Raw genomic sequence first — 21,819 nt, 5'->3', positions numbered from 1 at the left:
CCTTCTTCTTCTTCTTCTTTCTCTCTCTCTCTCTCTCTCTCTCTCTCTCTCTCTCTCTCTCTGGTGTCAGAAGTTAGGGAGGCAAGCTCACTCCCCCCCCATGTTCTGCCCCCAGGCCTATGTGACACTGCTACATTCCTGGTCTTGGTCTTAGTTTACTCACTTATAAAAGGGAAGGTCTATCTTAAGCTATTTATTTAGGCTCTTTCTCCTCCTAAAAGAGATTTGATTGATTGGTTTGTTTTAATCACAGAATTTGTCTTCAATACCTAATAAGTTTTCTAATCAGAGAATACAGAAAAACTTCTATTTCGTCCAAATTTTCCAATTAATTGTAAAAACACATACCTCACTTTTTATGAGTTGGACATTGTTAAATGCCCAAAATGTACTACACTGAAGCTCTAATTGAGCACCAGGGATTCTCATATTTACACCCAGAAAAGGAAGTCTGACTTAGAGAAGCAAGGATAAGTATTACCTAATTTTTCTGATAATTTGTTTTTATTTTATGTGCATTGGTATTTTGCCTGATATATGTGTGAGGGAGGATTCATAGACAGTGGTGAGCTGCCATGTGGGTGCTGATAATTGAACCTAGGTCTCCTCTGGAAGAATAGTCAGTGCTCTTAACCACTGAGCCATATCTTCAGTCAAGTATTATGTCATTTAATGGCCTGGGGAAACAACAGCATGGGAAGCAATGCGAAGACTGAGTGTATATTTGCATAAAAGTCTTTAGTCCTAAACTTCAATTTCCTAGTAATTGTAAGTTCACTTACTTTTTTCTTTTATTGTGGAAAAAATGTGAACATCATTTAAAAAAAAATAATGGTAGGGGGGTTGGAAAAAAATAAGGGTAAGAGTTAGGTTAAGAGACTTGTACATTTGCCAGGATTGCCTGGGTATAATTATAAATGGTCAATCACTGACTGAGTGTTCAGTGACACTCAGACTTTTAAAAGCAACTTTAAAATTTGCAAAAAGGAAAGGAAGAAAGGAAAGAAATGAGAGTTTAATCCAAAAGCCTACTTATAAGATTAGGCAACCTAAACAATCTTTGTTGGGTATTCAATAATATTTTCCAAGTTGGGTGAACTCTAAAAGACATGTACAACTGAAAACAGAATGATTATGAGAAAAAGAATGGCTTACTGTCTTGGTGAATCTGGGAAGGGTTCCCTTTTTGAATCAGGAAAGCTTTGGGTCTGCAAAACATATTCAGTGAAGAGCAAATCTTGTCTTGGTTCAGTGTGGACCGCTCCTGAGGCCTGCATTCCATCTTTATCCGCCATCTTGGCTCGTGGATTTGACAGTGCCTCCAGACTCTCTAAAATCAGATCATCTTCACTTACAGAAACTGTGAGGTCGCTGCTGCTGCATGAGCTTTCCTCCTCCTGCTCTTCCTGAAGTTTTAGGGAGGCCTTCTGTGACTTTGGGTCCCCATGGTCAAGATCATCTGCAAGAGGAGAAATGTGGGCATTGCTGGTCACAAAGTTCTGAGAGTCCAAGGAACACAAAACAGAATTTCATCCTTTTAAAAATATATAGAAAGCTGTGGTGTTGTGATGCACACCTTTGATCTCAGCATAGGTAGGAGGATCTCTTGAGTTCAAGGTCAAACATGGTCTACATAGAGAGCTCAAGGCCTCCCAGGGCTACACAATGAGACTCTGTTTGGAGAAGAAAAAGACAAAAACAGAAACAAAAAACCAAACCAAACCTAAACAAACCCCAACCCAAAGCAACAAACACACAGAAGCACAGAACTGGGAGATAGCTCAGTCAACTAAGCTTCAGAAGCATGAAGTCATGAGTTCAATGCCCTGCATGCACATAAATATGCAGGCTCCACGGTATGCTTATAATCCCAGGGCTGCTGAGGCTGAGACAGGGAGACTCTGTGCCTCACTGGCCATTCAGCATAGACTAATTGGTGAACTCCAGGTCAGTAAGAATCCCTGTCTCAAAGGAACTTGGTAGCCCTTCTTACAAAAGTTGACACCCCGCCTATTTTGAGGGCTGAACACTATCAACCTTCAAAAATATCTTAAATGCTTTTTAAACATGGTTTTAAAAATTAGTGAATTTATCTTTTGAAACATTTCTATAAAGACATATAAGAAGTCATTAGGATGAAACTCATTGATAAAGTCACTTCTTTGTTCAAAGAGATAAATGTATAGATCATGGTAAGAAAAGTAGGCACTAAGAAAAATCAGCAAACAAACTCAGTCTGTCATCTCACCCGAGGAAGCTTCCCAAGCAGAATGCTTCTCTTCAGTCCACTTCTTTGCAGATGTACAGTGTTCTGAAACTGCTATCACGGGGACCAGCGGGCCGGCTCTTTCTTCCCCGACTTCAATATGTTCTTGTGTCAGTATTTCTCTGTCTGATCCCTCTGATCTGCTGGAACTGTCACACTTTAAATCAGTGATGCTGTTCTCTGGACTTAATCTTTCCTGTAACGAGGAATGGAGTTCAGCAGACTTTCTGCCTTCAGATAAATTACTCTTGCTGTGCCGTGTGCTGCTTCCTATCTCCAAGCAATGAGTTTGTTCTTCCACAGACAATACATAGCTTGTGACTGGCGTCTTCTCACCAGTCTGAAGAGATGTCTTTCCATGTATTTTGTCAGACTTATTTAAGCACTGTGTGTCACCATTAGTCTGCACTACACAGCTGTCTGTCACACAGCTGCTCTGGGCTGTCTGTTGGTGTGAATGTGGGTCAGAGATTGAAAAGTTCTTTGTGGGTTGGTTAGATTTCTGCTCTGTACTGAAATCTTCAATGCTTGAAATGGCTGACATTTGGCGGCCCATAAAGATTGCTGCTGGTTGATACAATCCTCTTGACATAGCTGTCCCCAAGTTAATTCCTGCCTGCACTGCATCCTGCAAAAGAGGTGTGAGTTAGACATGTTGCATATAAGCAATAAAGTTGAGAGGGTAGGAGGGAAAGGAAGCATAAACATGGATATCAACTCCTACCACTGATAAACATGCATTCCCACTTAATGAATTAGCCAGCTCCACTGTAGTCCAGATTATTACTGTAATACAATGTTGTTGAACACAGCAACTAATGCCAATGAACCACGGAATTCATTTCTAAAGAACAAAAGCAGCTGAAGTATCTGGCTAAAAGGAAATGGCATTAGTAAATTTTTGGTTATGCATATAGTACCCCAGTGCCAATCCCTAAAAAGTGGGGAGTTTTGAATGCACTCTATACAGAGCTCACTCAGCACTGCTATAAAGAAACTTGACAGGAAAAAAAAAAAAAAAAAAGCAAACCAGGGGAATACATAGGACAGAGACTCTATTTCTAGTGCTTTATAGAAAATAAAAACCACCAGTGGTGACCTTCATAATGACATTAAGGCATATCACAACATATATAGAATATTAATATCAAAATTTCCTGAACATCTTTAAGAAATTTTTAAGTAATTTAAATTTACTAGTATGTTTATGGGAAACTCTGAGCCTGGTCTTTGAAGGGTAGGAAAAAGGAGAGAAGACAGAGGCAAGCTGAGCAGAGGACATGACTGGGGCAGGGAACATGGTGACAAGCTGAACTACAAGTCTTCAGATGTTAAGTGCTTTTCTTTCAGAAGGAGCAGAGCATTCCCACAGGCAGAGGACTCCTTCCCACAGGCCCACACTGCAGGTGGGGAGATACAAAATTTATCTGCACCTTTTCTCCCCAGATGGAAATGCCAACATCCAAACTGCAAGACAAGAAGTGTCAAGAGAGAACAACAACAGAATCCAGGCGGGATTTCTCTTCACACATTGTCACTTCTAATCTTGGTATAACAAAACGAAAATCACTCCTCCCCCCCACCCCCCAACCCCCCACCCCCACCCCAGATCAAGGTAACAGTCTCTGCTCTGTAGCAGAGCTGGGGAACCCTGAAAACTCTTAGGAACTCTGGAACTTGACCAGCTTTCTAGAAATCTGGGGACCATTTATTTAAGAGAACCAGTTAGATCTTGAAAAAAAACAGTAAGCTTCTGGGTTCTCAGGTGCTGGTCAACTTGACCACTGTGCTCACAGAGAAAACCCGGCCAAGCAGCCACTGGAAAAGAAATGAAGGCAGAATTCTTTCGAAGCCCCATTTCTTTTTTTTTTTTTTTTTTTCAGTCAATACCAGAACATCACTGTTCTTTTGTATTTATTTGTTTTTTTCTTTTTCTTTTTTTTTACATTCTTTTTTCTTATTATTATTATTTTCTTTATTTACATTTCAAATGCTATCCCAAAAGTTCCCTATACCCCGCCCCTGCTCCCCTACCCACCCACTCCCACTACTTGGCCCTGGCCTTCCCCTGTGCTGGGTCATATAAAGTTTACAAGACCAAGGGGTCTCTCTTCCCATTGATGGCCGATTAGGCCATCTTCTGCTACATATGCAGCTAGAGACACGAGCTCAGGGGGTACTGGTTAGTTCATATTGTTGTTCCACCTACAGGGTTGCAGACACCTACAACACCTTGGGTACTTTCTCTAGCTCCTCCATTGGGGACCCTGTGTTCCATCCAATAGCTGACTGTGAGCATCCACTTCTGTGTTTGCCAGGCACTGGCATAGCCTCACAAGAGGCCGCTATATCAGGGTCCCTTCAGCAGAATCTTGCTGGCATGTGCCTTAGTATCTGGGTTTGGTGGCTGATGATGGGATGGATTCCCAGATGGGGTAGTCTCTGGATAGTCCATCCTTTCATCTTAGCTCTAAATTTTGTCTCTGTACCTCTATCCTTTCATGGGTATTTTGTCCCTTATTCTAAGGAGGAATGAAGTATCCACACGATGGTCATCCTTCTTGGTTTTCTTGTGTTTTGCAAAATATATCTTCGAAGCCCCATTTATAAACAACAGTCATCATTTAGCTATCTGGTAGTTCCTTGGGGTACTCCATGCAAAAGACTGTTTTGACTTGACCCAGCTTTGAACTGACCCAGTGCGAATAGCTTTGATTCCAAGCCAACTTTGTTGAAAATAATCAGAACCAGTTTTTTAATGTGGAAGCTGCCCAAGGCAGTACCACACAAAGTATGGCCTACTGGGTTGAGGAACTCCAGAAGGTTCTAGTATACTCCTGGGACTCTATCCAGATAACCAACCACATGCCCCAGCTGTAGGAAATGTTCAAGGAAAAAAAAGTTTCCATGAAGTAACTGCCTGAGCTCTCACCTCTAGCTCACTCTGAGGCTCTAAGCAAGTGAAGGCCAAGGTAGAGCTGTGAACTGCTCAGCGGAGTGTGGGTATGTCCAATGTATACCTAGAACCTCTTAGCAAAGGTGACGAGAATTCTAGTCCCAGGCATCAAAGAAAGCTAATGGTTATTAAGTAAATTTAACAGAAACCTCAGTGACCACACATGAAAAACAACACACGCCGGGCACTGGTGGTATACACCTTTAATCCCAGCACTTGGGGGCAGAGACAGGCAGATTTCTAAATTCAAAGCCAGCCTGGTCTATAGAGTGAGTTCCAGGACAGCCAGGGCTTTTTGAAACCCTGTCTCAAAAAAAATCAAAAACAAACAAACAAAAAACAAAACAAAAAACACCAAACAAAACACATATACACATTCCACATATCTAGGTCACAAAACAAATGGCAATTAACAACAGATTCTGAGAGGGCAGAACTTTCACAATTGCCACATTTAACTACTTGAAAACAAAATGAAAAAAACAAAACAAAACAAAACAAAAACCACACTGTCTATTGTAGTAGGTATTTCTGATCAGTAGAAACTATCTCTGAGGAAGCCCAAGTGTTAAACTTACTAGACAAAGACATTAAATTATCTATAATTAGCTAAATAAGCCTAAACAGCTAAAGAAAACCATGTCCATAGAATTAAAGTATCCTAGCATGCAGAGGCTGACTCTAGAGGCACACAGATGAATGAATGACCTTGAGGCCAATAGATATGCTTACTGAAACCAACCTCAAAAGGGGGATGAACAAGGGAGAGGGAGAGACAGAGACAGAAAGAGATTTTAAATATGAGAATACAATGTTCTCAAATAGAAAACATTAAAAAGATGAAGAAATTATAGGGCTGAAGCCAGGTATACCTGTAATCCCAGAAGTTAGGAGGTAGAGGAAGGAGAATAAGGAGTTCAAGGCCAATCTAGCCATACAGAGATACATGAGATACTAACTCAGACGGAGATACATGAGATACTATCTCAAAAGAATTTTAAAATATTTTAGGGCTAGCATGGGTATGGTAGGACATGCCTTTGATCACAGCACTCTGGCAGAGACAGGCAGATCCCTGTGGTTTCAAGGACAGCCTGGTCTATGTGGAGAATTCCAGGCCAGCCCAGCCTACACAGTGAGACACTGTCTACACAGTGAGGTACTGTCTCAAAACAAAAGTATAGGGCAAGAGATGTAGCTCACTTGCTAAGTGAGCTAAAGTGAGTAAGACCTAGGTTTAAAGCACAGCATAAGAGACACAAATCATGTCAACGATCTCTGGGATGAAGACTTGGGGCTCAGCAGCAGATCTAAACAGAATTAGCAATGCTCAAACAGCTAGCCTGAAATTGTATAATCTGAGACAAAAAAGAACGAAGAAAGCTTTGAGCCTCAGAACATCATTTACAATATCATATACATTAAAGTCCAGATAAAAGGAAAGGCTATGAGGGAAGAAGGCAGCAATAATCTTTATAACTTTGGAATAAGCACATTTTAAGGGTACCAGAAACTTAAATACAAGTGAAAAGGTATTATTCTCTAAAAACCCTAAACCTGACTCATATATGAATCTTATAAAAAATATTTATTTTTCAGTCATGGTTTGAATCCAGAACACAATTCCATACTAATGATACTAACACAAGATGGTAGTTACCAAATCAGGTTAGCCCACCAAAAACTGAAGTAACGTTTTTACTGTAAGAAGATTTTCTGAATCTGAATTAGTATTTGACTACAAATACAAACTGTACGAACACCTGGACTGTCTTCTCACTCCCATATAATTTATGGCTTCAGCCACCAGATGCTGAAATCTCAATAGGTTTTGGGTTAAGTAGTCACAACCACTACACAGATGGTCAAAGGGGACTGGGAATCGTTCTTTGCTGGTCATGAAAGGTTACAGTTATTGGTGACCCTTTTATGGTTTAAGGGGAACCATAACATCTGAAAACTAGAAGATACCAGGATGAGGACAGAGCAAGTGACTGCGCTGGAACACGGCCCTAGACTTCAGAAGGGATGCAGCAGCCAAACCACTCTCTACTCTCCTTCCTCACAAGAACAAACAGTATGTTTTCCTCAAAAGTCTTGTCAATGCTTGTCTTTTACTGTAGAAAACAGGCTGCCCCCATAACGGGAGCATCACAGTTTTTCAGAATACATGCTATATGCATGCACTCAGAATCTCTGAAGGTTTCTTTCTCGTTGTCTTTCTGTCTCTGAGTGGAGAGGTGTGGAGGCTTTTGGACATTTTCTTTTACAATGGACACGGTCTGTTTAAAAACAATCCCATGATCTTTATCATCATTTGTTTCAGCCACTTCTGATTTTTTTGTCTTTCTAAAAATGGCATACAAACTGGTTGGGCCCTGGCTGGCGCGGGGCTTCACAGAAGGGTCAGGAGCGCCCCGTGAAGCCCTTTTTTCTTTTTCCTTCTAGAAGCCTGAAACCTCCTCTTTCATATAAGGTAAAGCGGGTGGGGAACACTATAATGAATTCTTTCTTCAGCTAATCTCTTCCGGAGTAACTTTTGTTTCCTTTTAAATCACTCTTCTATTTTTGGCCCACATTTCCAATTCTGATTATCCCGTTTCACTTCTGGCTATGATGGCAAAGGAAATGGGACATTCTACCCTTTAAGAAGCTCTCCACGTACTTTTTCTGTGGGCATAAAACAACACAGCTGAAGTCTTTCACCAAAACGGTAGTTGTTCATTGTTTCCACAACCATCTCGGCGACATCGTCAAACTCCCACTCCACAAAGGGAGAGCTACAGCTATTTCCAAATCCTTTTACTTCTGGACAGTCTGAATCTTGTAATAGTGCCAAAGTGGGAGAAATATGCATGGATCTAGCTTTTAAAGAGTGCCGGAGGGAGGTGCTCCAGCTTGCTCAGGAAATGGGGGAGTGACGTGCATGTGTGTCCATGTTTGTGCATATGTATGTATGTATGCACAAGGAGGCTGGAGATTGATGTCAGATGTCTTCCTCAATTTTTTCTTTCTTTCTTTTTTTTTTTTTGAGACAAAGTCTGTCTGAACCTGGGGCTGTCTGACCAGTAAACTCCAGGGATCTCCATTGTCTCTGTTCACTAGGCTGGGATTGCACATGTATAACACAGTGCGTGCAGGCCTTTTTACATTCGATGCTAGGGATCCAAACAGCCAAGTATTCTGGCTGAGCCATCCCTGCGGCCCCTGTAATGCTTTTCTTGAGATTTCTGCTCTGTTGAATATTGGCAAATCTGTTCCACCTCCCTCTGAAACTGAGTCAGTCTTCTTTGCAGACTCAGGAAAAGACTTGGTTAGCTTGGCTAGGAAACCCCATCATTCTGAAGGTGGTTAAGCAGTATGGTTCCACACAATGCTTTCCAACAATAGAGTTCTGAAGAAATAACAGGAAAACTTCCCAAATTAGATGAAAGACATGACCCTACATAACAGAGTTCAACAAAGTAAAGGATAAACCAAAAAATATCTATACTTGTTAGCTTCCAAAGGAAAATTAAATCCAAAGCAAGACAGAAGGCAAGAAATAGTAAAGATAACAGCAAACATGCCATTCAGAGAACAGAGCCACTAACAGGGAAGCAGCAAGCCAAACTGCAATTCTTTGAAAATATCAACCAGTTAAAAACCTTTTGAATACACTCGTCAAGAGAAAAGAGCAATGACTCAATTCACTACAATCAGAAATGTAAGTGGATAGGTAATTTGCTACTAATCTTTCATTAAAAAAATCTAGAGGAGAAATCCAGGAGTAAGTTTATACTAACAAACAGAAACACTGCCTCGAATTCAATAAATTCTTAGAAAGGTACTACCAAAAAGAAGTACAAAATCTGAACAGACTTATAAGTCAAGTGATTCACTCAGTGATCACAATTTCTCACCACGACAGTCCAGGAACAGTGGATTTTACCACATGTTTAAAGGAGGATTTATGTCAATCATTTCCAAGGTCTTGTAAAAACAGGCAAGGAAGAAATATTCACTCTCTGAAAATGATTCTTCACACTAAAACGAGGCAAGGACTCACAAGAAACTAAAGATCACTACCATGCTTGTAGGTGAGAAATTCCCAGTGGAATAGAGAAAAAAGAACACATTTAAAAAAAAAAAAAAGCGTAGAGAGCTCAGAATATCAGATATCTTTCCCACAGTCATAGAGGCTGCAAAAGTAGTGGCAGATTTAGGGTCCAATAAGGCCTCTCTTTTTCTTTTTCTTTTTCTTTTTTTTCTTTTCTTTTCTTTGTGGTTCTATTTTCACCCTTTATTTGGAAAACAGGGCAACATTAAGTTTTAGATTTTAAACACATTAACATGGTAATAAAAGTATGGCCTGAATTTGGAAAGTAAATGGTTTTCCAGTTTGGGGATAGGAGATGCAAGATCTTCTCCAAAGGAGAAGAGAACACATACTCTGTGAGCCACCAAAGGGTTTGGCTTCCACTCACTGAGGGTAAGCAGTGCAGTCCAGGCTAACCATCCATGATCTTTGTCACAGCAAATCAGACTCTAATTGTTCAAAGTAATGGTAGGTACAAGAGAGAAAGCAACTCCAGACTGACATATTAATTGATCTGGATAACTATGAAGTGTCCCCTTTCCTGAGGTGGCAGAAATCTTCAGAGTGACTGCTAGAGCAGAGAACCTTTCATGTGCTCCCAGTTGTTTTACAGTGCACGGAGACTGGAGAGTGTCAGTCCTGCCAGGTCGCTGCGTGCGATTCCTCGGAGACCACCAGTCCATTTATACAACATTCCCATCATGGTTCCAGCTGCTATTGTGTTGAGGTCATCTTCTGCACCCCGTGTTTTCTCAATGATAACACCCAAAGCACTACAGAGCAAAGCCATGGAACCCAGAGTATTAGCCCAAAGTGCTCCCTGTCTAGTCACCATATTCAAGATCTATATATTTCTTTGGACCAGGCCATGCTCTGGGTTTCCTTCAATCAACTATCTGTAATGGGATCTGATGTCCTCTTCTGGCACGCAAGTGTGTACATGCAGAAAGAACATTCATACATAAATCTTTTTTAAAAATTAGGAAAAGTATGCTTGTACCAAATGATGATGTGGAAGAATATGAAAATGCGGGACAGACAAGACCTACTTGAATTTCAGTTCTTCAGTTTTCATCCCAGAGACAGCATCACTGCTAAGTAAAAATTACCTGTTACTATTACTCTAGCTCAAATTCTTTCCATATTCTAAACAAACAAGTAAGCAAACAAACAAACAAACAAACTGTTCATATAGATGGTTCCAAGGAATAGGCTACTACTATGGAATGCTCTAACCAACTGTGTCAAGGCCTTGATTAGAAGCACAGCAGTAGCTATTAATAGTGATCTGAGGTAAATCAGAGATGACAAATCTAAGTCTCAGAGTCCTTTGGTTTTTCGCTTTTAGGGAGTTACCAGATTGTCTACTAACCCCAGGACACAGAGGACTGAGCAGTTCTAATGGTCTCTCTCTTTTTTTGTTCTAAGACAGACCAAGACACTAACAAAAGGCCAATTATACCTCAAGTGTAAAAATCCACAGAGCAAAGACCAACTGAAGTATCAGTGAGTAATTCCCCACAACCAGTAATTCTCAAACCTCTCTCTCTGACCCACTAAGAGAAACAAAAGACTTCAAGTCTATTCCCACTGGACAAAACCCAGAGAACCAACCCAAATCCAGACAAGATGTCCATTGTACAATGAGGGAAAGTAGCATATGAAGGTTCCGTCTGACCCACAGCAAGTGAAAGCAATGATTGCTCTGTTAAGACAAGTTTGCTCCCAGCAAAGGAAAGCCACAGCTCACTGAAGCAGTAGTTCAGTGCTCTCTGATTCACCCAACATGACCAGAATTCCCAGAATACTGGATTCTAGTCCCTCACAAACTCTAGCAATATACTATTGAATGAGGTTATCAGAGTTAAGTTAGGAGTTACAGTAAGATGGCCCTAACTGCACATAAAAATGAAGGCCCACAGTGGGACATCATTCAACCAGGCAACTCTTGAGGATCTATGACAACTCAAGAGGGAGTTCCTAGGTTTTTAATTTGGTCTGTTGAATGTCTAGCTGTCATTGTCTATTTGAAGTAATGTGTGTGAGCACCTATGTACATCTATGTCTGAGAATTTGGAATTTGATACAATTTTAAACTCACAGAAGAGTTACAACAGTCATAGAAAAAAGTAGCCTAACACTCTAACATTTAATTGTTTGCATTTTCCCTATTGGCCATTCTTCCATGCTCTATACATATGCATGTGTATACTTACATATGTACACTAGTTCTGTGTTTCCTGAGCTCAAGGGCACTCTTTGTCCCAGTGAGTGGGCTTCATTACTACAACTGGAAAATTTAATGNAGATATAATTTTGTTCCTATTTCACAGTTCATAGTTTTTGTCAATTGCCCAAATAATGTCCTTAACTTAATACCTTTGTTCTAGGTTCAAGATTCAGTTTAGACTCATGTCTCCTGAGTCTCAATTAATATGCAGTAGATAGCTAGCCTTTCTTTCTCATTCTTGACCTTGACATTGTTTAAGAATTTAGGTTATCTGACTGCATATTGTCTCTCAGTGTATTTAACTGATGTTTCCTTAAGGTTACATTCATATTATTAATTTTCTGTAGTATAATCACAAAGAAGTGTTTCTACTTTGTAAGAAAGAAGGATGAAAGAGAGACAGAAAGATTGATTCCTAGTCTTCTTCCTTGTAAACAAAATAATTAGGAATACTCTCCTAAAGTGTGGTTTCTTTAAAACAAGACTGAAAACAATGTAAAACCATTTTATACATGTTAAATTAAATTTTCAAAAATCATATTGAGAAAAAGTATCTGCCACCAAATCTGATGACCTGAGTTCAATCCCTGAGACTCACTGTAGAAGGAGAGAACCAACTCCCATAAGCTGTCCTCTAATTCCTACATGTGCGCCATGTGTATGCATGCCTTGACACATAAACACATACGCATACAAAATAAATACATAATGTAGTAGAAATGAGATTATAACATTAAGTACTAGACTGGGCCCAGGGATATGAACAGAAAACCTGGTAAAAATCTAACTGAAGTCAGAAGTTTACTTGTTAGCAAACCATGTTCTTGTGTTTCTTTCTTGGATAATCAACTTCCGACACTGTAACATGAGATGCTGACGGTGGTGAGAACAGAGTGAGGCCCTCCTCACACTAGTTCTGTAACTTTTCTGCAAATCTTAAAACTTTTAAGATGACCACAATCATGCATGTTTTGTAATTCAAGCACTTGGAAGGTAGAGGCAGAAAGACTGTAAATTTGAGGACTGCCCCACATGCATTTATATTTGAAAAAAATCTAGCATTGCGAGTCTTTTTGATTCAGTAACTTGGTGTGGAAATTCTTAAGGAAATAAACCTAACAGAAAAATCAAACAAACAAAAAAAACCCAACCAAACAAAACAACAACAAAACCACTGTAAAGACCTACTAATTCACATATAGATCATTTATAATCAAGAGAACTTCGACGCAACCTATAAATACATGATCAAGAAGCATTACGACATCATCAAAATGAAACCAGTGAAGGTTAATGGAATAATGAGGGAAATGCTCAGATGTGGTGAATGAAAACCAACAAAGAAACAAAGCTGTACCTAAGTAAAGATCATTTTAAAGAGTAATAAAACCGCTCATGTAAGACTCTGTCAGGAATGTAAATATATTGTCTCTCAGTTTAATAAATTCAACTTGTTTGAACTTTTAAAACTAGCTTTATCAAAATATAACTTANATATCATAAAATCTACCTTTTCAAAGCACACAATTGGTAGTCTATAGTATTTAATGTCTTTACAGAATTATATAACTACTGTTAGAATTTTAGAACCTTTTAGATCACTCCAAGAAGAAACCCTACATGTTTTAGCAATCTTCCTCAATGCTCTTCACCCAGCTCCCCGCCTTAGAAACAGTTAACTTTTCTAACTTTATAGATTTGCCTATACTGAGCAATTTGTACACATGAAATTACACAGTATGTAATCTTTTTTTTACTTTTTTCACTTAGCATAATGTTTTCAAAGTTCATTCATGGTGCAACATGTATTAGTATTTCAATCCTTTTCACGGCTTAACAAAGATATATGTGTGTGTGTATACATATATATATTTCATATATGTCATATATATATGTATATATGTATATTATATTTTGTTTGTCCTTTCATCAAATGATACACAGTTGAGTCATTCCTATTGTGGCTACTAAAAACGCTCCTGCTGTGCACTTCGGTTCAAGATTTAAGGAAGATATGTTTTCCAGTAAATAGGTATGGAGTTTGTGGCTAATAGTTGTTTTAGGTTTAGGAGTTATTAAACTGTTTCCTAAAGTGGCTGCACTGTTCTACACCCCAGTCAGCAAGTGTTTAACAAATTCTTTAACAATTGTTAATTGTTAACAGTTTGTTATCAAAAGTTGTATGAGACACTTGTAAGTAACTTCCACTTGCTATGGGATTATTCCATACTTGAACAGACTTAACATTTGCAAAACAAAACACTCTGATGAAAGACAAAACGGGCTTCTACTGATTGGCAGCTTTCCCATTTGCTATCATCAGGTTCTAAGACAGATTTTCCTTTTCTTTTAAAATTAACCTTCACAACAGGATAAGCCTTTTAAGTTCTGAGTCTTCTCAGAGCAGTTTCTGACCCAGGGGGAATTCCCAACTCTTCATTCTTGTTGATGCTGCACCAGCATAAGGAATTCAAAGGCTTCTAAGAGACACAGCCAAAAGAAGGCATTTGGTCAATAAGTGTTTAAGGACCTGGCATAATGTCTAGCTTGACTATGCCTTTCTATTCCGCTGTAGTTATATTATAACCTGGCAGCAAATTCACCATCTGAAATTTCTACTTTGTTCTTCCTTTCCTGCCCCTGTGATCCATCTTCCACCTCCTAAAATTTGGTGGAACTGGGAAGAGTAAGAGCAAAGCAAATGAACATAGCTGAAAATACTGATGACAGGAAGGCTCTATGACAGCTACTTTTACTACAGAGAGAGAAAGGGGACAGGCACACGGATATCAACGGATATCAACAAGTTTAGAACTGGTGTACTTAGAAACTACAATTTCAAAGTAGGTAAGTCTTGGTCCTTACTCTACTAGGAAGTGATGTATTTGTTTACATCAGTGTTTTGAAAATTGCTAAGAACATTTTAATTTTTCTTAAATTTTTGTTCCCCTACATCCAGGGGAATGAGAAGCATTAAGTTGAATGTAGAACAGAAAAGGAGCTGTCACAGCAAGCTTTCATCTGCACACAAAATGGCTTTCCTAATGATATAGCATTTTACTAAATATAAGTACACTGAGATTTGTAGCAGACCCTACAGCATGCCCTGTATGTGAGTGTAAGTGTCCCACTTGCACGAGCCTTTGCAACTTCACATGCTTTCACACACTCACACCACAGAAGCAAGCAAAGGAAGATAACTATCTAGCAGAAAGTTCCCACAAAGGGTGACTGTACTATAAGAAAGAAGTTCCTTTAAGAATGGCCCTTTCCCATCATTTTCTCAAGCAAATTATTTTATATAGTAACTAAAAAGTATGTAGATGGACACATTCAGATTCTTGGTCAAAATAAACTTTACAAAAATAAGAGCTCGTTCTCTCTCTCTCTCTCTCTCTCTCTCTCTCTCTCTCTCTCTCTCTCACCTTTTTTTCTTCTTCTTTTTCTTTTTTTTTGGACTACAAATCAGTCTGTTCTATTGGGATCTGGATTCAGGCTCTAGCACCTGGGACCTGGGACCTGGGGACAAGATACTTAACTTCTTTGAGCACTCATTTCCTAATCTGCAAAGTAAATAGTAAAATACTTTGGGTTTTATAAGGCTGTTTGTAGGGATGTGTGTATACACACACACACACACACACACACACACACACACACACACACTGATACATACCCACACACAAATCCCTACAATGAGAGTAGAAATACAGTAAGACCAATGCAAGTGTTAGCTCTGACTAGAACCAAACTTCCCAGTAGACACACCCAAAAGGAAGCAGGGTGCCAATAGTACAGGCTCCATCTGGCCTGTTGCTCAGATGAAACGGGACACATCTTTCACACGGAGAGAATGGCCTTCAGAGCTTCCTCCTTTGCTTTGTCCATGGGCCGAGAGAAAAGCATTTCCTACACAACCTTGAAAAAATGGGTCTGTGTACTTAGTTTGTAGGCGGCTCTGGATTTATTTAAATAACTCAATCCTCTTGAGAAACTACTACAATTCAGCTTATTCTCTAATTATTTTCTGAACTACTAGCATATAAATTAAAAGGCTATGTAAAGGGCTGGGGTGTGCCTCAGTAGTAGTGTGCTCACAAAGCATTTCTAAGGGCTTGTGTTCAGCACTAGCACTGAAAAAATATTAATAGAAAAGACACCAAGCTGAACACAGAGTGACTGTCTTTACTCATCGTGCCTCAGAGTCAAACACTATCCTAACTTTGGGGAGGCCATGAGGGAAGGTCACCAGCCCCCAAAGGCCAACTGCTCAGAGACTCACTTTAGAAAGAGTTTGTTTGTTTCCCTTTGAGCAGTGACTACTCAGGAAGTCATTGATGAAGGTAGCACTGTGAACTGGTAAGGTAAGAAGCTGGCCTTTCTAGATATCTCTTGATAGTAACCTTCTCTGCTTATTTCTCAGCAGCTAGAAGAGGGCCAGTCCCTAAGTCCTGGACTCTCACTATCCTAGGTACGTACCTACTATTATCCTATGCTATACCTGTGCTTCTTGGCCAGGGAGCTTCTGTTGACAGCTATGTAGCAACCAGAAGTGGAGTCAGACACATAGCTCAGTGGCTAAGCTGGAGGAGAAATACCTTCTCTCCCTTCCCCTAATGCAGGACACTTCTGGAACATGTTTCGTGTAGTCTTCCCAAGGTCCCCAGTGGGGCTCAGTGCCAGGGGCTCACCATGATAACCTAGTCAATCATACACCCACTGGCTGCTTTCCCTTCTTGGTCACTCCCCTCCCTCCTTGACTGTGCCTCTGGAGCACCTCTTAAGTAACTACTTGCAATAAATCCTGTCTTAGGATTTGCTTCCAGAGGATTCCCAAGTTATTTGCTCTTTTGATAGGGGCATGTCAGCTTTAGGATTCCTTTCCATAGTCCCAGGGTATTTATACCAGTTTCCCTTCCACAAGTTCCCTTACCTCTCAGTGATGAACCTGGCACTGCAGAGCCTGTCCTGATTTTATGAACACTGCTCAGATGCTCACAACAGTAGCCACTCTCCTAGAGCAAGGAAGAATCATCCTCACCATCTAACACTAGGGTGCTGCCTCTCCTACAGTGGGGCTACTCCTAACAGCAGGTAGGTCGCCTTTGCTCATGAGCTCAAGGCAGTGGCTAAAGCTGCTGCAATGCTCTACTGTGACCAGCAGGTTCACCTTGACTCTGGTGTCAGTGCAAGGTTTCTCCATTCAAATTCTTACTTCTGTGCAACCAAGGAAACTGGAACAGATGGTCCTATTACTGAAACATGAACAGTTTGGAGGTGGGCCCACTATAGTTCATCTTATTCAGCTGAACTTAGAGCACCAAGTCAGACCAATTCATTCCTAAGGTAAAAAATATAGCACCAAAAGCTTCCTTCATCTCACTGCAAATCTTCCCTAACTCCATGAGCATTTCCCCAAACTTTGTTGGAAGGAATTATAGCAAAATGACCTGAGTCTGAATGTTGGGTCCAACTCTATAGTCCTGGGTAAGTTAGCTAACCTTTCTTATCCTTGCTATAAAATGGAACAGCAATCACATCTAAGACCAGGGCTGTCAAAAGGATGAACTGATGCAGAGAAAATGCCACTGCACACCCAGCACGGAGGAAGAACAAAGACTGCTATTAGAACTGGGGTGGCAACCTGCAGAGCTGTCCTCCACAGCCCTACAGGAGCAGAGCTGACAGCCCGCGTAACCTTCAGTCCTGTGATGAGCTTCCTTGGTTCTCTGCAGTTCTCTAGCCCTGGAGAATACCATCTGGACCATCCTGAACTTTGGATGTTTCTACCTCTACCTCCCAAGTACAGGAATTACTGATGTGTACCACACCTGATTTATGGAGTACTGGCAGACTAAAAACAAGGACTTTTGCTGCTGGGAAGCACAACTGAGCTGCATCCCTAAAAACCATTGTTTTTATGATATAGTCTTATAGCTTTGATCTAGCCTCTCTCCTCCATCAATGATTTCCTCTGCAATGGCTACACCAATACCTCTCAGATCATTCTTCTCATCTGACCCTGATTTCCCCAGGTTCATCCTGGCCAGCTTCACTCCTGTGCTATAACCAGCCTATGCTTCTTTATCTGTCCCAACACATACAGGTACACACACAGACACACATTATCGTTCTAGGAAGAAAGCTCAGTTCTTAAACATAAAGCCTTAGTAATGGGTGCCTGAGTTTCATGGTATCCCTGTCCAAGCTCATTTGTTAGTGTGTCCCACAGTCTCTTTAGAGTTCAGCCTGACTAACCAATGACCTCTGGACTTCCCTGTTCCTACGCTTTTACTGGTAGTGCTACCACTACCAATAGTGGCCACACATACCAAAGACCAACATTCTACGAATCCTTCAGGGTCTGCAAAGCACCACACCCTCTAGTAAGGCTTGTGTTACTCACTGCAGAGGAAGCAGCCTCATCTTCCTCCTACAGCTCAAGTTCATCCCCATAACTAAGTGGCATTTTCTGCACACTACTCCGTGCCTCAGAAAGAACAATGCTTTGTGAGAAACATCTTGAAAGCAAGAATTAAGACATTCTTGAAGATGCCTACTATGGCTTCTCAAGAGAACAGTTGCACAACTATGCTATATATTAGAAAGTACCAGTAACTGGGTACAGAGACAAATTCCTCTGACTGTGTAAAGGGGAGGAGCTTGGATTCCAATAAAAAGTACAACCTAATTCATAAGATAAGGACTCATTCAGGAATTAGCATTTAATGAGGATTAACCAAGCCATGTTTTGCTGCAGTGCATTTACCCTTTTTAATTGATTAGATATCAAGGGGAAATTAGAAAAGGCAAGATAAATGTTCCTCAAAATGTTATCTAATTGATTCTGATTGCAGTCAATAGTCAAAGCTTTTGAAGAGATGACAGCTTTCAGTAAAGAAAATATCCTGTTCTAATTATCAAGTGGAGACCCTATAACTATAGGCAAGGCAAGGAGTCAGTCGTGCAAATGGGGGCGGGGGGGCTAAGGAGGCTCTCTCCCATTTTACTTAAGTGTCATTGATACTGCCACACTAAGAATGTGTCTATCGGGAAGAGCAGAGAAAGAATAAACTGGAATATGTCTATCAAGAACAGCAGAGAAAGAACAAACTGGTTTGTAGATTAAAAGTATGTCAATTATTTCCCAACCAAACGTCAAACAGTTTCCATCGGTCTGGTTTGGAAGTCTATCACATCACACCACATTTGCCCTACATCTAATGGTGTATGAATCACTTATCATTAAAGGCCTTTTTATATAGGTCAAGGTTGTGGGGCTTGGTGTTTTGTATCTTACTGTTTAAAGAATGCTCTAAATTCTAGCTTTTTAACTTTTTAATCTATGGGAAAAGAAAACGAAAACTTCCTGTAAACTCAGATTAATGCCTGCTAATGCAAGGAAGAAAGGAAAACTAAACCTTCCTTCTACCATAAAACAAAATAGTGTGGCCTCTGTTTCTTTTCTGATAAGAGTCTTAAATACCAAACAGTTAACTGCATAATAACATTTACTGGCAGCCAGGCAGCCTGCTTAGCAGATATATAAAGCAGGTAAAAGGAGGAAAAGTTAATTTCTTGGCTGAATGATTCCATCGGTAGCTATAGGGCAAACCTGAAAGTCTTTTAGTAAAGTAGCAGTTGATTCTTCTATCAATCTGTAGCACACATACTCTTCCAAGGAAAGCATTAAATATGAAAATCATATCCCGTTATCATCTGTTTCCAGCTTTCAGCCCAGTAAGCTTTTCTTAATGAATGCTGCAGCCTAAGGAACAAGCACGCTGTTGGCTTCTCTGAATAATGGAGTGATGCTACCATTTCTGCTTATTACAATATCGACTGGCTGAGGGGGTTTCACACATAGTCACAAGTGACTACTCTTGCCAGCATGCTCCAAGTTATTACAAGATGTTTTTAGACATTTCATCTAAAAGAGCTTTACTGCTTTTAGTGAAGAAAACATCTATGGTCTTGAGCAGAATCATTTATATGGAGATAGGCAGAAGGATTAGAAGCCTGTATTACAGCAGATATATAGCAGAATTTATTTAAGTATTCCTTGCTGGTCTTTTTGTCTATTGCTTAGATATGCAATCTTTTCATTCCACTTTGTCTGTGAAAAGGTTCAAATGTACAAAATTATGCATACAAAGGAAAGAATCAAAGCACCACACTTAGTTTATTTTCATTTAAAACATTTCTCAATCCAATAAAAAGTAGCTACGAAACAATAATCATGAAAGTACAATTTTACCTTCTGCAACCCTGGGGTTTTCTTTGAAATCATAAGTCCAAGTGACTGTCTTTTGGCAAATTTAATTAAATTAGTTATTAAGACAATATCCTGTAAGTAAAATTCTTTAGATAATCATCATAGTTCTATCAAAAAAATCTCTATAATAAGAGGATTTTATTTAAAAATTTCAACATATAAGCATTCTAAGAATTTTCTGGAAACATAAAATCCCCACTTCCCTGAGCTACCTTTGCTCGGTCTTCGTCACTCGTTCCCAGGCTATCCTTTGACAGGAGGCGCATCCTCTTCACTTCAGCCTCATATTCAGTCTAAATTTAAAAGAGTAGAGTTTTGTGATAGATGCTATTGCAAGTAAACCCACCTATATCTTGCCTTGCCACATAAAAGGTACAAGGGAGGGGGGAAAAAAAAAGGCTGACATTGCCAAGAAATTCAGCTTACCTTGGAAAACAGTCCATTTCACAAACATATATACCAAGAGTTGAACTCTATAAAATGTTACATACATTTTAAAATAAAACAAGGCTTAATGGATTTTTACTTAGTCTTCTATCTGTTTATGGAGTAAAACCTCAATCCTCAATATACACATACCAACAGCTTGATATTTTCTTTAAGCTATCATGAAAATCCAGTTGCATGATTATAAAAGTTAGATATTAAGTATTTCTATTTTCAAAGCCTAAAAAAGAAACAAGTAAGTCCTACCATTTGCTATTACATATTACATCTTACATTGGCATGATTCCCCAAACGCACAGCAAATCAGTTTTATTTTCTAGGAACAAGATTATAGTGTAAGTAGTCACGACTATCATCTGAATCAAGTTTGCTCTGGCACTAGTAACTTCAAGAGGTCTGCATCATTACCTCACTATAACTGATGAAAATGACTCAAAAAAATAAAATGTCTTTCCCTAAAACGCACAGCATGAAAAGTACTTTGATTCAATAGATTACTACTCAAAGCCTTCAAAAGCTACTGATTGCGGCCCATCTCAGATAAGTATCGGGATGTTTCTGAATTAAGCAGTTTGACAAACAATTTGAAACATACCTATCAGATAATGAATTAAAGGCTGGTTCCTCAGCTTTCAGTCTGAACAGAAAATAGGTTTGAAATTTGTTTTAATGGAAAAAAAAAATGCATAAGCAGCAATAACCCAAACTGAACATTCACCTTAACATTTTAAAAGGTATTATTCATTTCTGCATTTTTAATAACATGCAGGGACTTCTTCTTCTAACAGGTTCCATTAACATAACAGAGGTCAGTAATGATCAAATAGATATGTAGACAGTTTTAAAGGAACCGGGCAAGTGATACATACAGTAAGATGGTGAGGTAAACAGAGATCGTGGAATAAGACAGTTCTGACCAGTGAAAATTAGACCGGTCTGGTCAGTAGGGAGTCATTTCAGAGCCACCTCCCAAACACAGACAACTTTCTCACAGCAAAGTTTATCTCACAAGGGTTATTTGATTTATTATGTTATAGCAAAACGTAAATGATAACTGCGTAAGAGTTTCAAAAGAACAGTCAGAAACTTATCAAGAGCCTGATCTAGATTGTCCTCAATGCATTTGAAAATTGAACTGAACTCTTTCTAAATTATGGATCAAAAAATGTTTAATAAATTTTGAAACCAGAGTGATGCTACCATAAATTGACAGTAAATGTATCTCTTTACCCTTTAGAAAAATCACCACCTAGAATATTCTGTTCTTTTTCTTTGCCCTTTATAGAACATTTAGTAATTACCAGATCTTCTGAATGCTAGAAAGTTCCCAACTACAGGCCATAAGCTCCCTAGTTCCACCTTCTCTCCCACTGCAATTAAGCGAAGGGTTCTACTCTTTTTTTTTTTTTTTTAAGATTTATTTATTTATTATATGTAAGTACACTGTAGCTGTCTTCTGACACTCCAGGAGAGGGAGTCAGATCTTGTTAAGGATGGTTGTGAGTCACCATGTGGTTGCTGGGATTTGAACTCTGCACCTTTGGAAGAGCTGTTGGGTGCTCTTACC

The 21,819-nt window shown here is 39.5% G+C and overlaps 1 protein-coding gene across 2 annotated transcripts in view; it reads right to left on the bottom strand.

Moving 5' to 3' along the window:
* The window catches only part of Kiz (kizuna centrosomal protein), a 112,409-nt gene that overhangs the window by 77,432 nt on the left and 13,158 nt on the right, over window positions 1-21,819 (bottom strand). For both annotated transcript variants that reach the window (XM_021193577.2, XM_029536817.1), the window contains 3 exons: window positions 20,018-20,098; window positions 2,249-2,894; window positions 1,156-1,459 (listed from right to left, as the gene is read on the bottom strand). In XM_021193577.2, coding sequence (XP_021049236.1) covers window positions 1,156-1,459; window positions 2,249-2,894; window positions 20,018-20,098 — 1,031 coding nt within the window. The remainder of the gene's footprint in view (window positions 1-1,155; window positions 1,460-2,248; window positions 2,895-20,017; window positions 20,099-21,819) is intronic.

This window comes from Mus pahari, chromosome 3, assembly GCF_900095145.1.
Source record: "Mus pahari chromosome 3, PAHARI_EIJ_v1.1, whole genome shotgun sequence".
NCBI classification, from domain to species: domain Eukaryota; kingdom Metazoa; phylum Chordata; class Mammalia; order Rodentia; family Muridae; genus Mus; species Mus pahari.
This window is presented reverse-complemented; position numbering and strand designations above follow the sequence as displayed.